This window comes from Bos mutus, chromosome 5, assembly GCF_027580195.1.
Source record: "Bos mutus isolate GX-2022 chromosome 5, NWIPB_WYAK_1.1, whole genome shotgun sequence".
In the NCBI taxonomy this organism is placed as follows: Eukaryota; Metazoa; Chordata; class Mammalia; order Artiodactyla; family Bovidae; genus Bos; species Bos mutus.
Window position 1 is genome coordinate 89889188 of NC_091621.1, and position 14551 is coordinate 89903738.

General features: G+C 39.2%; 1 protein-coding gene and 1 non-coding gene across 2 annotated transcripts in view; one reads left to right on the forward strand and one right to left on the reverse strand.

The window, feature by feature from the left end:
• The window catches only part of IRAG2 (inositol 1,4,5-triphosphate receptor associated 2), a 99318-nt gene that overhangs the window by 70628 nt on the left and 14139 nt on the right, over positions 1-14551 (forward strand). Inside the window, exons 27-33 of the mRNA XM_070370140.1 lie at positions 3463-3523; positions 4681-4690; positions 6605-6662; positions 9685-9739; positions 9825-9852; positions 10115-10255; positions 13121-13255. Coding sequence (XP_070226241.1) covers positions 3463-3523; positions 4681-4690; positions 6605-6662; positions 9685-9739; positions 9825-9852; positions 10115-10255; positions 13121-13255 — 488 coding nt within the window. The remainder of the gene's footprint in view (positions 1-3462; positions 3524-4680; positions 4691-6604; positions 6663-9684; positions 9740-9824; positions 9853-10114; positions 10256-13120; positions 13256-14551) is intronic.
• On the reverse strand, positions 562-633 carry TRNAR-ACG (transfer RNA arginine (anticodon ACG)). Its single transcript has one exon. It is a non-coding gene; the product is annotated as a tRNA-Arg (tRNA).

Below are 14551 nucleotides of genomic sequence, written 5' to 3' on the forward strand. Positions count from 1 at the left end.
GATGGACCAGGACTTCTCTGGTTGTCCAGTGACTAAGACTCTGTGCTTACACTGCAGGGGCCATGGTTCATTCCCCGGTGGGGGAATTCAGATCCTGCGTGCTATGTAGCATGGTCAAAAAAATTTTATTTATTTATTTATTTTTTATTTTATTTTATTTTTAAACTTTACATAATTGTATTAGTTTTGCCAAATATCAAAATGAATCTGCCACAGGTATACATGTGTTCCCCATCCTGAACCCTCCTCCCTCCTCCCTCCCCATACCATCCCTCTGGGTCGTCCCAGTGCACTAGCCCCAAGCATCCAGTATCGTGCATCGAACCTGGACTGGCAGCTCATTTAAAAATAAAATAAAAACTGGATATTAAAAGAAAAGAGGATGGACCAATTAGTGATGGTCCACTCAGGAGGCAGTAATTAACTAGACAATGCTCAGTCGTGTCCGACTCTTTGCGACCCCATGGACTGTAGGGACTGGAGTCAGTTGCCATGCCATGTCCATGGGATTTTCCAGGCAATAGTACTGGAGTGGATTGCCATTTCCTTCTCCAAGGGATCCTCCCAACCCAGGGATCGAACCTGGGTCTCCTGCATCGTAGACAGACACTTTACCGTCTGAGCCACCAGGGAAGTCCTAGACAATGCATTAGATCCTCCTTTTCTGCCATTTGAGTCTGAAAATAAAGAGGTTATTCTCAACCGTTCCCTGTTAGGCATCACTACAGTTGATACCCTTGGGAAATGTAGACTCCCATTTCTACCTAAAGTGTCAATTAAGGAAAATTCATCAAAAGTTAAATTGTCAATTAAATTTGAGATATAGGTGCTAAGTTAAAGGAGCTGTAAAATTGTAGAAATGGAATCCATTCCTTCATTTAACTAAAGAATATCTTTACATTCTATCTCACACCAAATAAGAAAAATTTTAATTAAAACTACACCAGGATACCATTTTTTACCTATCATGTAGATAAAGATAGAACAATTTGTTTGCACACTTCTGATAAGATTGTTGGAAGAAAAAGAATTTCTCGTCCATTGCTGCAAGGAATGTAAATTATTATAATTAGTATGGAGAGGAATTTGCCAATATCTACCCAAAATTTAAATGTACATCAGTTCAGTTGCTCAGTCGTGTCCCACTCTTTGCAACCCCATGTACTGCAGCACGCCAGGCCTCCGTGTCCATTGCCAACTCCTGGAGTTTACTCAAACTCATATCCATTGAGTCGGTGATGCAATCCAACCATCTCATCCTCTGTTTCCCCCTTGTCCTTCTGCCTTCAATCTTTCCCAGCATCAGGGTCTTTTCCAACGAGTCAGCTCTTCCCATCAGGTGGCCAAAGTATTGGAGTTTCAGCTTCAGCATCAGCCCTTCCAATGAATATTCAGGACTGATTTCCTTTAGGATGGGCTGGTTGATCTCCTTGCTGTCCAAGGGACTCTCAAGAGTCTTCTCCAACACCACAGTTCAAAAGCATCAATTCTTCAGCACTCAGCTTTCTTTATAGTCCAACTCTCATCCATACATGATTACTGGAAAAACCATAGCTTTGACTAGATGGACATTTGTTGGCAAAGTAATGTCTCTGCTTTTTGATATGCTGTCTAGGTTGGTCATAAATGTATGTATCCCATGATAAAATAATTGGTTTCTGGGAATTTATCCTGTAGATCTAAGTACACACATACTATATGACATATATGGGAGTTGATTTATTGCAGCATTGTTTATAATAACAAATAATGGAAACAAGTTAACTATCAGTAGAAGACTAACATATTTTGGCATGTCCAAGTAATGGAATACGAATATGCATTTGTAAAACATACAGAAGGCAACGTTTTTCTTGGAAGAATATCAAAGAACTATTGTTTCTTAGGGAAAAGCACTAGAGTACAAAGCCCTATGTATTGCATGTAAATATTTGTGAAAGAATAGAAAAAGGTTTTTGTACATATAATATATATATAAAATATCTCTACAAAGCTAGACAGAAATTAGTAACATTGTCTATGAGTCAATGAGCTTTCTGGTGGGCATGATGGGAGAGAAAATTTTCACTGATAAACATCTTATACTTTTGATTTATGGACTATATGAATCTACTATCAGTCTTAAAATATTTTTAAATATAAATTTTCCATAGGGAAGATTTTTATGTCTTTGAAGATAGTGGTTACCATTTCGTTCTTATTTCCATATAAATTTTAAAAATTGAGTACATCCTTTAGTTATTCTGTTTTCTTGAAAAGAAAGAAACAAAATCTAACTATTGCTGCTGACCTTTGTGTCTGGACTGAACTAAATTTGTACTGTAATGTGCTTGATAATGTGAAGAGGAAAATCATTATCAAGTACTGCTGCTGCTGCTGCTGCTGCTGCTGCTGCTGTAAGTCGCTTCAGTCGTGTCCAACTCTGTGCGACCCCATAGACGGCAGCCCACCAGGCTCCTCTGTCCCTGGGATTCTCCAGGCAAGAACACTGGAGTGGGTTGCCATTTCCTCCTCCAATGCATGAAAGTGAAAAGTGAAAGGGAAGTCGCTCAGTCGTGTCCGACTCTTACCGACCCCATGGTGTGCAGCCTACCAGGCTCCTTCATCCATGGGATTTTCCAGGGAAGAGTACTGGAGTGGGGTGCCATTGCCTTCTCCATTATCAAGTACATTACAGTACAAATAAATACAGGGAAATTACAAAAAGGAATGGCATAAATTAAAAGTGCATCTCTTTATCTTAGTTTGATGACATTTTGCTTAGAAAGATACTATGTTTTGGAAGGATATCATACTTCGTCATCAGCCCTGCATATATAATTTTTTAAAACATGTTTGTCAAGCTATTAAAAAAAGCTAGCTACCCTGGTAAGGGAAGAGCCAGCTTAGCTGGCTCAGTGGTAAAGAATCTACCTGCCAGCGCAGGAGATGCAGGTTCAGTCCCCAGATCAGGAAGATCCCCCTGGAGAAGGAAACGGCAGTTCACTCCGGCAGACTGGCGGGCTACACACCATGGAGGAGCAAACTAGTTGGGCAGGATTTAGTGACTAAGCAACAACAACTAAGTAATTGTTTATCCTTCTTTCATTCTGTTTCTATAATTATACTAGTAGTGTGTTTGATTAAAAAAGCAGCATCAGCCTTAAAAAGTAGTTTAAAAACCCTATTATTTGAAGGCCATACAAGTATTTGTATGGCACAAGCATTTGTATTCACACTTTTAATTTATGCCATTTCTTTTTGTAATTTCCCTGTATCTATGTGAACTGTAATGTACTTGATAATGATTTATACAAATATTCATTTGTTAAGAAATTTTGCGTGGCTGGCTTCTTTGGGAACACATATTAAACCCTTTGCCACGTAGGTGTCTGCCCACATTGCCACCCTCAGTATTTCTTCCTCTTTTCCTTGTAACCCTCCTCGCCCCACAGTGTTTGGTGTGTTTCCTCCTTCTTACAGGCGGAAGTCCAGCTCCTGAAAACATTGAACTGCAAGGCTCTGTGAGTGGAGAAAAAAGCATGTTGATTCAGGTAATATATACGTGTTAACAATAAAAGTAATGATACATTACAATGGTAGAACTGGCCCTTTGAGTTTGCAAAACGCTTTAAAAGCATTATTTCAATTTATCCTTTCAAAATATTATGAGGTTCATAGAATTTAGTTATAGCAATATTTTATAGATGAAGAAGTTGAGGCCGGAGCATCCAGGGTCACACAGTAGAGTCAGAGGTAGGACCTCCTGATTCCACACTGGTTTTTCTTTCATTCTTTCTTGCATTTGTTCACTCATTTATCCATTAAAGGTCTACTGGAAACAAGCTAAATATCTATCTCTAAAGTCCTCTTACATAAATGAATGCATTAATAAATAAGGCTAAATAAAAGTGATACCTATCTTAAAGATATTCTGTAATTAAGGGAAGAAACATACAATTACTCAGTAATTAGACTGCAGTTAAACTAACATTGTTTTAGTTCGGCCTATTTGATTATAAGAAACAGAGACTCATGTAACTATTAATAACCCAGGTTGAGAGAAGGTTGTGACATGTATACATTTGAAGTAATGAGATAAAAATTTTATGGTAAAGGGAGTAGAGTAATTGGATATGTGGTTTGGAATAATTCTTTGTAATATAAATTATACCTAAAGTGTAGTGTTAGCTAGCAGACATGCCCAAAATAGTTGCCTCTTATTAAAAAATGGACAGAGGAAAATTCAAATCCTCTAGTCTTTTATAGTTGGAGAAGGCAATGGCACTCCACTCCAGTACTCTTGCCTGGAAAATCCCATGGCCGGAGCAGCCTGGTAGGCCACAGTCCATGGGGTCGCTAAGAGTCGGACACGACTGAGCAACTTCACTTTCACTTTTCACTTTCATGCATTGGAGAAGGAAATGGCAACCCACTCCAGTGTTCTTGCCTGGAGAATCCCAGGGACAGGGGAGCCTGGTGGGCTGCCGTCTATGGGGTCACACAGAGTCGGACATGACTGAAGCGACTTAGCAGCAGCAGCAGCAGCAGCAGTCTTTCACAGTAGTCTTTCAAGAAAACATTTTTTTTTCTCATTTCAAAAAGAAAAAGAAAAAACTTAAATAATGGATGAGAAAATGTAGTAATGGAAGTAGGGGACTGGTTAGAATGCTACTGGAATAATTCGAGATATGAAGATAGTATGAATTTAGTGATAATAAAAAAAGAGACTTTTTTGAGAGATATTTATGGAATAACATTCACAGTACATAGTGACTGATAATTAGGGGCCTGGGAAAAGGTACATACTCAGGTTTACAGCTTAACCTACAGAATGAGTAGAACAACATGAGAGAGGGAAAGAGTAAGAAGAATTTGTGGGGTAAATTTAATTAATTTGAGATAAGTTTCAGGTTGATATGTGATATCATCAACAGTCTGTAAGGAGATTTTATAGATAAGCTATATACCCATATTTGTAAACTCATCAATGGGACTTTGGGGACAGAGATATATTTGTGAGTTATCAGCAAAAAACCAAGCACGTGGATGAGATTTCCCAAGAAAGGAGGGCAGGCAGAGAGAGAGAACAGAGGATAATGGACTCTTGATTCCAGTGTCAAATAAGAGGAGGCCAGTGGCAAAGGAGACGGAGAAGGAGCTATTGTAGTGATTGGTGGACATAAGGAAAGGGAAGCCAAGGGCTGAAAAACCTTCAAGAAGGGGATTCTAGATCATTTTAGATGCTACAGTGAGCTTAAGTAAGATACCGACTGAAAAGTATTCATTGGGGTTGGCAGTAGGGAGGTCACTGATAACTGGGGAGGGCACGTTCCTAGGAGTGTTGGGTGCAGGGGCAGAGTAGTTCACAGATCACAATGGGAGATGAAGAACTGGAACAACTCTTCAACAGTGTCCAACAGCTGCCAGCTCTTCCCAGAAGAAGCATAGCCAGGAAGCACAGAAGAAGAGGAAAATGACATCACTGGAAGACATCATAGGATTAAGAGAGGATTAAAAAAAATTAATTGATACAAATGATCCAGTGTTTTACTTGCATTATTGCATTTGTTATATTTTATCAAAATCTTAGTTTCAATTGTCCAAAAATGATGTGATGTGGTATCCAGGGCCCTACGAAGGAAATCTGTCTTGGCCAAAATAAGGAAATATGGAAAAATTTTGAGAATAATAATTATCCGAAAATAATTGTAACCTATAGCTTCTCCTTTAGATTTCCCCAGGCAGTGGAGTACAACTGCTATTGTGGTGATTCTTGTTGCATAGACGCCTTTGTGGGACAGTTGGTCAGTGACCTTAGAGTATATTCAGATGGAGTAAAAGCCAAACAGCACAATATTTTTTTTTGAAGTATAATTGCTTTACAATGTTCTGTTAGTTTCTGCTGTACAATGAAGTGAATCAGCTGTATACATACATAGATCCCTTGCCTCGTAGACCCCCCTCCCACTCCTTCCCCATCCCACCTCCTAGGTCATCACAGAGCACTGAGTTAAGCTCCCTATGTTATACAGCAGATTCCTTCCACTGTCTAGTTTACACATGGTACTGTATATATGTCAGTCCTAATCTCCCAAGTCGTCCCACTCTCCCCTTCTACCCCTGTATCCACATGTCCATTCCCTACATCTGAGTCTCATTTTAGCAGTTATTTTGTCAAAATTTCCCCAACAACCCATTTGGAATGCTGCGTGTGAAAGTCCTAGATTACCGCCCCCTTTTCATTCATTCAGTCCTGCCTCTCCCTCAAGCTCCAACTTGTTCTTTGCCTGCAGAGACATTCCATGCTTCTCAAGCCATATGTCTCTCTCCTCCCTTTGCAAAGCATATATTTGTATCTCATTTGGCAGGCACTTAATCCTAGTCTTCTTTGTGGTAATTGGTATCACATTTGCAGCTTTTCAGGTATTTCTGTTTTTTTTTATGCCTCAACTAGACTGGAAACCCCCCTGGAGCCAGTCCTCTTTTCTTAATCCCTAACACAGTTCATGGCATACTTTGTTTTTGAACAGGGTAGGGCAGGAGAGGACAGGAAGCCAAGAAATGATTGCATATGAAGGATTTCCACTCTATGTACAGCAATAAAATCTCCTTATGTTTTTAGGAAGCCAAAAAGGATCCAGAAACAATAGATGAGCACAGGAAAGAATGTGCTGCAGGAGGTAAGGAATGTTCTCTTCCAACTCCCCACATTAACTTTTATTCCCTGCTGGTAGGTTTTAAGGGAGAGATCTTTCTCAGTAAAGATACGGCAAGCCAACTCTTTGTGACCCCATGGACTTGAGCCTACGAGGCTCCTCTGTCCATGGGATTCTTCAGACAAGAATACTGGAGTGGGTTGCCATTTTCTTCTCCAGGGGATCTTCCTGACCCAGGGACTGAACCTGAGTCTCCTGCATTGCAGGCAGATTCTTTACCATCTGAGCCACCTGGGAAGCCCCCTATAACTCTGCATCTGTAGATAAGACCAGCCAAATAGAACTAACTTTGATTCAATTTGTATCATTTTCAGAATGCCATATTTACATTGCATTGCCTGTTAAGCCTAAAGGTCTGGTAATAACTAGTGCCCTATTGTGAACTAAAAGCTGTGCCAGTGTTGGGACTTCCCTGATGATCAGTGGCCAAAACTCCACACTCCCAGTGCAGAGGGCCTGGGTTCAATTCCTGGTCAGAGAACTAGATCCCACATGGCACAGCTAAGAGTTTACATGCCTCAACTAAACATACTGCATGCCTTAAGGAAGGCCGAAGATCCTGTGTGCCACCACTAATACCCCAGTAGCCAAATAAATAATGTTTTAAAAAATGCCAGTGTTAGTAGTGAACTCTCAGCAGCTCTAATCTAAGATCGTTTTTTATTGTCCCATCTAAAAGCAAATAAGCCAGTATTTAAAGAATGAGTGTTAATTTGCTTCTCTCCCCGTCTTCCTATTAGGATGGAATAGTGGACAGAGTTCTGCCTTTGGAAATCAAACACTATGCTCTGTCACTCTTACTTGCTGTGACTTCAGAAAGTTGTTTAACCTGAGTCTTAATTTCTTCATTTGCAAAGTGGAAATGATGAGTAAAAAACAATGTGTTGGTGGTTTAGTCGGTAAGTCGTGTCCGACTCTTGCGACCCCATGGACTGTAGCCCACCAGGCTCCTCTGTCCATGGGGTTCTCCAGGCAAGAATACTGGGGTGGTTTGCCATTTCCCTGGTAGCTCAGCTGGTAAAGAACCTGCCTGTAATGCAGGAGACACCTGTTTGATTCCTGGGTCAGGAAGATCCTCTTTAGAAGAGAGAGGCTACCCACTCTAGTATTCTTGGGCTTCCCTGGTGGCTCAGCTGGTAAAGAATCTGCCTGCAATGCGGCAGAGCTGGGTTCAATCCCTGGGTTGAGAAGTTACCCTGGAAAAGGGAATAACTACCCATTCCAGTATTCTGGCCCGGAGAATTCCATGGACACGTATAGTCCATGGGGTCACAAAGAGTCGGACATGACTGAGCGACTTTCACTTTCACTTTCAAAAATCAATGTGCCCTTTATGAATAGACTGTGCTAAGTACTAGGCAAAATTCTTTATGTACATAGTTCCATTTAGTTCTCCCCAATGCCTGTTTGAAATAGGTAAGCTGTGATTCAGTTTCATAGCCTATAAACTGTAGGTAAGAAGGGAACCTACCACAGAAGGCTGGATGTGAGGATTGAGTAAATGATATAAAAAGCACTTAGAAAAGTGCCTGATGAAAGTTCTCATAAAAACTACTGTAGAAAAACAGAAAAATCATCCTTATTTTGTGGATGGTTTGATGAAGTTGTGCCAAAAAAAAAACAGCAACAAAAAACCACCAGGCCATCCAACATCGAAAGATTACTGCTAATTGTAAAAAACCCAGACATCTCAAGTTAATGAATTTAGCACTTTTCTGTGCATGGGAAGATACAAGAGTCTGAACTTATTACAATCATTCCTTTGATATTCACCTTAACTGTCTAGGGCCTATGTCCTGCTTTTCTCCATCTTAAATCCCTGATGGCTTGATGACAACAACATCTTTTGTTTACTGAAATGACAGGTGACATTCTTTGTCCACAAAAGCTAGGATTTAAACTAGGTTTTTTCAACTCTAAATCTAATGCTCTTAATAACTAATATTGTGTTCTTTGCAAAATAGTGAAGAGTATCATTAATATGTGTAAAGAGTCTTGTTCTGGGACTGGCCTATAATAAACCTGTGGGAAATGATTGGGATATCATATTTATACTGGCCACCTAATGCGAACAACTGACTCATTGGAAAAGACCTGATGCTGGGAAAGATTGAAGGAAAGAGGAGAAAGGGATGATAGAGGATGAGATGGTTAGATAACATCATTCACTCAGTGGACATGAGTTTGAGCAAACTCAAGGAGATAGTGAAGAATAGGGAAGCCTGGAGCGCTGCAGTCCATGGGGTTGCAACAAGTCAGACATGACTTAGCCAGTGAACAACAACAGCAACAATCATGTTTATTCTTGCTGTTATTGTTACTGTTATTATTATTATTATTAATATTACTACTACTAGAATCATTACTCTTCATGTTGTTGCTGCTTTTAAACCCTTGATCTGTAGGAGGACCAGGGTACCAGAGGAAGGTATGCATTTAACCATGGAATTAAATTAAATAAACATTCAAATACAGGAAGAACAAACTGGGCTGTCCCATGATTCTGAGACATCTTCAGGTTTCAAACACTATTCATATGCTGAAATGCGAGCCAACAATTTTAACATCATCATAATCCCCAAAGCATAACGTAGCACAACATTATCTTATATTAATATTTAAGCAGATGTATTATTAGCTGAGGGACATCCCAGGTGGGTCAGTGGTAAAGGATCTTCCTGCCAATGCAGGAGACAAAGAATCAATCCCTGGGTTGGCAAGATCCCCTGGGGGAGGAAATGTCTACCCACTCCAGTGTTCTTGCCTGGAGAATCCCATGGACAGAGAAGCCTGGTGGGCTGCAGTCCATGGGATCACAAAGAGTCGGACATGACTGAGCGACTGAGCATGCATGCACGCATTATTAGCTGGCAAGCTTCTCAGACATGTGTCAATGAAATGCCTTTGTTTGATAACAACGTTTGGTTGAATGTGCCCTTAGCTGTTAATCCTTTTTAACCAAATACTGTTCTACTGTCTTTAATAGGTGCTGCTCTTTCCTCTCTTCCTGTGAAGTCGGTTAACTTTAGACAAAGTGACAAGTAAGTTCTTACTCTTACAGCATGCTCACATTTTTTGCATTTCTGTTGAACTATGTTTGAATAAGTTCTTTCTCTTATTCTCTAGTGCTTCTGCTAATGAGAAGGAGGTAGAGGTAAGTTTCAAGCAAATATTTTTTCTTTAACAAAAAAAATGTTTCAGAATCACTTGCCTACAGTCCCTGTATGCTTTTTCATAAGCTGTCCTTCCTGTGTTGTCTTTTGGCTTGGCCATGACAAAGTACAGGTAAAGCTCATGCATGCCAGCATTATGTCACTGGGAGGAGAAAGATATGCTTCAGTGTAATTTGGTATTAAGCTGACATATTTGACTACATCCCACGTTCTCCCCTCACCATCACATTATTTTGACAATAGGCCGAATTTCTCAGATTATCTTTGGGATTTAAATGCGACTGGTTCACCTTGGAGAAAAGAGTGAAGCTTGAAGAAAGATCCCGTGACTTGGCTGAAGAAAATTTGAAGAAAGAAATCGCTAACTGTTTAAAACTGTTAGAGGTAAGAACCCTAACATTTGGGAACTATAGGTTTGTTATATTATTAATAAAGTTTTCAAAGCTTCATGAGTTTATTTATATAACTAAAACTATCACCAGGTACCAAACCCTGTCTGACTCAAATGTGAATTAAATAGGAGGTAAGAAGTCACAATCAAGCTAAGATAAAAGGTTCACCAATAGAAGGGTGTAAGCAGTAAAACAAACAAATGTGCTTTAAAGCAGTTATGTGCATCTTCTGCCATCTCTCTAGAGCTTCAAATAGATTTCAGGTAGAAGAATAAGCAGAAAACAATTTTAAGCTTCAAAGAAGACAATCCAAAGACCATTTCCATTGATTTAACTGAGAAAAAAGGATGGTGACTGATTTCAGTCTTGTTAGATAATGGGCAGACCCTTCTGGAAGGTACACAGAAATGTAATAGCTACTATTCTTCTATTTTGTGAAGTCACCATAAATAACAGGTGGGTTGGAAAATTTAAATGGTTAGTTTTTGAAAAAGAAAAATAAAACACGTTCTGTTTTTATTGTGGTTTGAAAAACACATGATGTAAAATTTACCATAATAACAATTTTAAGTGTACATTAGTAGTGTTGAGTATATTCACATTTTATGAAACAGAGCTTCAGAACTTTCTCATCTACTTACTGAAACTCTATGTCCATTGAACGACTCCCCCTTTCCCCTTCTCTCAGCCCCTGGTAATCACCATTCTATTTTCTGTGTCTGTGAATCTGACTACTTTAGATAGCTTATGTAAGTGGAATCATACAGTATTTGTCTTTTTGTAACTGGCTTATTTTTCTTAACATAATGTCCTCAGAGTTCATCCATGTTGTAGCATGTGGCAGGATTTCCTTCCTTTAAAGCTGAATAAAATATCCCATTGTATGCCTAGACCACATTTTGTTTATCTATTTGTTTATTGATGGACATTTGAGTTGCTTCCACCTCTTGACTGTTGTGAACATTGAACATTTTTGCTATGAATATTGGTGTGCAAATATCTCTTCAAGACCCTGCTTTCAATTCCTTTAGAAATATGCCCAGATGTTGGATTGCTGGATCATATAGAGTTCTATTTCTTAAGTTTTTGAGGAGTCATCATACTGTTTTACACAGCGGTTACATCATTTTACAGTCCTACTAACAATGTACTAAGGTTCCAGTTTCTCTATATCTTGGCCAACATGTTATTTTCTGATTTCTGATAGTAGCTATTCTAATAGGTGCAAGGTGATATCTCACTGTGGTTTTGACTTGCATTTCTGATGATTAGTATTTGAAGCATCTTTCATATGCTTACTGGCCATTTGTGTATCATCTTTGAAGCATGTCTATTCAAGTCCTTTGCCAAAATTAAAGTAATAGATATGATTTGCAAATATTTTCTCCCATTTCGTGGGTTGCCTCTTCATTCTGTTGATTATGTCCTTTGATGCACAAAAGTTTGTAAGTTTGATGTAGTGCTCTTTGTCTACTTTTGCTTTTGTTGTCTATGCTTTTGGTATCATATTCAAGAAATCATTGCCAACTCCATTGTCAGGAAGCTTTTCTGCTATGGTTTTCTTCTAGAGTTATCTTCTGGCGTTATATAGTTTGGGGTCTTCAATCCATTTTGGATTGATTTTTGTATATAGTGTAAAATAAGAGTCCAACTTTACCGTTTTGCAGTTTTCCAGCATTATTTATTAAAGAGACTGTTCTTTCTCCATTTTGTAGTCTTGGCACCCTTGTCAAAGATCATTTGACCATATGACCATTTGACCACGTACTCTTGCCTGGAAAATCCCAAAGACAGAGGAGCCTGGTGGGCTGCAGTTCATGGGGTCGCTAAGAGTCAGCCACAACTGAGCGACTTCACTTTCACTTTCATGCATTGGAGAAGGAAATGGCAACCCACTCCAATGTTCTTGCCTGGAGAATCCCAGGGACAGGGGAGCCTGGTGGGCTGCCGTCTATGGGGTCACACAGAGTCGGACACGACTGAAGCGACTTAGCAGCAGCAGCAGCAGCAGGTTTATTTCTGGGCCTGCTATTCTGTTCTATTGGTCTGTCTTTATGCCAATACCATACTGTTTCAGTTACTGTAGCTTTGTAATGTGCTTTGAAACCAAGATGTGGGGTACCTTTAGCTTTGTACTTTTGTTTTCAAAATTGTTTTGCTCTTCAGAGTCCTTTGAGATGCCATATGAATTTCAGGATGAATTTTTCTGTTTCTGCAAAAAAAAAAATTCACTGGAATTTTGATAGAGATTATATTGATTTGTTAATTGATTTGACTAGTATAGACAGTGAGACAAATGGCTTTCCATCAGGAAAGCCTTAGGAAAGCCATCATCTTAGATCAATGGCACAGGTTTGAGATAAATATTCATAAGGCAATAAAGGCCTACTTACCTAACCAGCCTAGGCTCACCTTGTTATCAATGGAAGAGCAAATACAGTGGTCAGAGTCAAATATAATTTGAGTATTTTTCCTACTTTTCTTAAAAGTTCAAACTATGTTCTTCATATAGTGCATTCATTTATAGGAATAATTTCTTTACCACTGCCAATTAATTATATCCCATCCCATTAATTGTAGAAGAAAGATATAAACACACATGAAGGAGTGGCAAATTTGGGAAATTAAAGTGGAAGAGATCAAAATTGTATAACAGATTTTATGAACACCTCCATAGGTCTACTTGATAGCCAACAAAGATCATAATATTTCAGTAGCATTCATTATTTGTCTTTACTGCTGCTTTTCACCTTCCACAGAGATAATAGAGTCATCTGCATTTACAACATAGTCAGCATTAGAATCACTTGCTGAATACTTGGGTTTGATACTGTCTAATACTTTACTTTCTGTGCAGTCTTTAACATCTCTTTGTGAAGACGACAGCCAGGCCCAGGAAATCATTAAGAAGCTGGAGAAGAGTATAACGTTCCTCAGCCAGTGCACAACACGAGTGGCCAGTAGAGCTGAGATGTTGGGAGCCATTAATCAGGTAATTTGTCTCCATTTGTCTAGTTACAATGAAATTACTGAAAGGATTTATTATCTGTAACATTATAGATTGTATTCTAGGAAAGTACTCTATTTGATCATTTCAGAATATTTTTGGTATTTTGTGCTTTTACACAATGCAGTAATAAAGATCCTTGTTTATGGATCTTCTCATACTTATTCAGAGAGAAGTAGATTTTTTTTTTTTCAAAATTTCTTTGTGGGAAATTCTGGGGAAGATTTTAAGTTTTTGAATCTATACCTAAACAGATGTGTTATATTCATATCTCTAAATAATATGTCTGCACTATCACTTAGTGATTTATTTACAGTTTTAGATATTTGTTTCCTACTATGAAGATGAATATTTAGTTCTTTTATCAGTCTCTCCTTCCTCACACCTAAAGTGTCTTTCACTTTATTGTTGATCTCTCTTCTTTCCTGACCAAGCTTAAATTCCATGGTCAAACATGACATTCACTCTCTTGCATGAACTCTCAACACTTTTACCTCTCTCGTTTTATTCATTTATTTAGAAAATCTACAATCTTGTTTAATACATTTCTTTACCTGCTCATGCCTGCATAGCTGGAAAACCTCACACCCTTATGCTGACTGAGTTCTCTTGAAATTCATCACAAATCTTAAGTGGTCCTCGGGGCTTCCTATCATTCACCCTGCTTCTCTTCTATATATCAATTTCATACTTTCCCTTTCCCCTGAAATCCCCATCCTGTCCTCTCCTACCTTCTCTGTCAAATGATGACTTCGCTTCCTAATTCAATAGGAAATTTGAGGCAGTCAGAAGGAATCTTCCAAAAGCTTTGAACCTACAAGCATCTAAACACTCAACATTGCCTTCCTTTCTAGTACCAAAGATGAGTTTTCTCCTATCCAAGGCTAACCATCCCACCTCTATGCAAGAGCCCATTCCTTTCAGTTTGCTCAGAATCTGGGCCACAATTCTACCTGCAGTCTTTCCTCTCCAGTTTTTCCCCACTCTTTTGAATCATTCTCATCAGCACACCAGAGAAGGCAATGGCACCCCACTCCAGTACTTTTGCCTAGAAAATCCCATGGACGGAGGAGGCTGCTAGGCTGCAGTCCATGGGGTTGCAAAGAGTCGGACATGACTGAGCAACTTCACTTTCATTTTTCACTTTAATGCATTGGAGAAGGAAATGGCAACCCACTCCAGTGTTCTTGCCTGGAGAATCCCAGGGACGGGGAAGCCTGGTGGGTTGCCGTCTATGGGGTCGCACAGAGTCGGACACAACTGAAGCGACTTAGCAGCAGC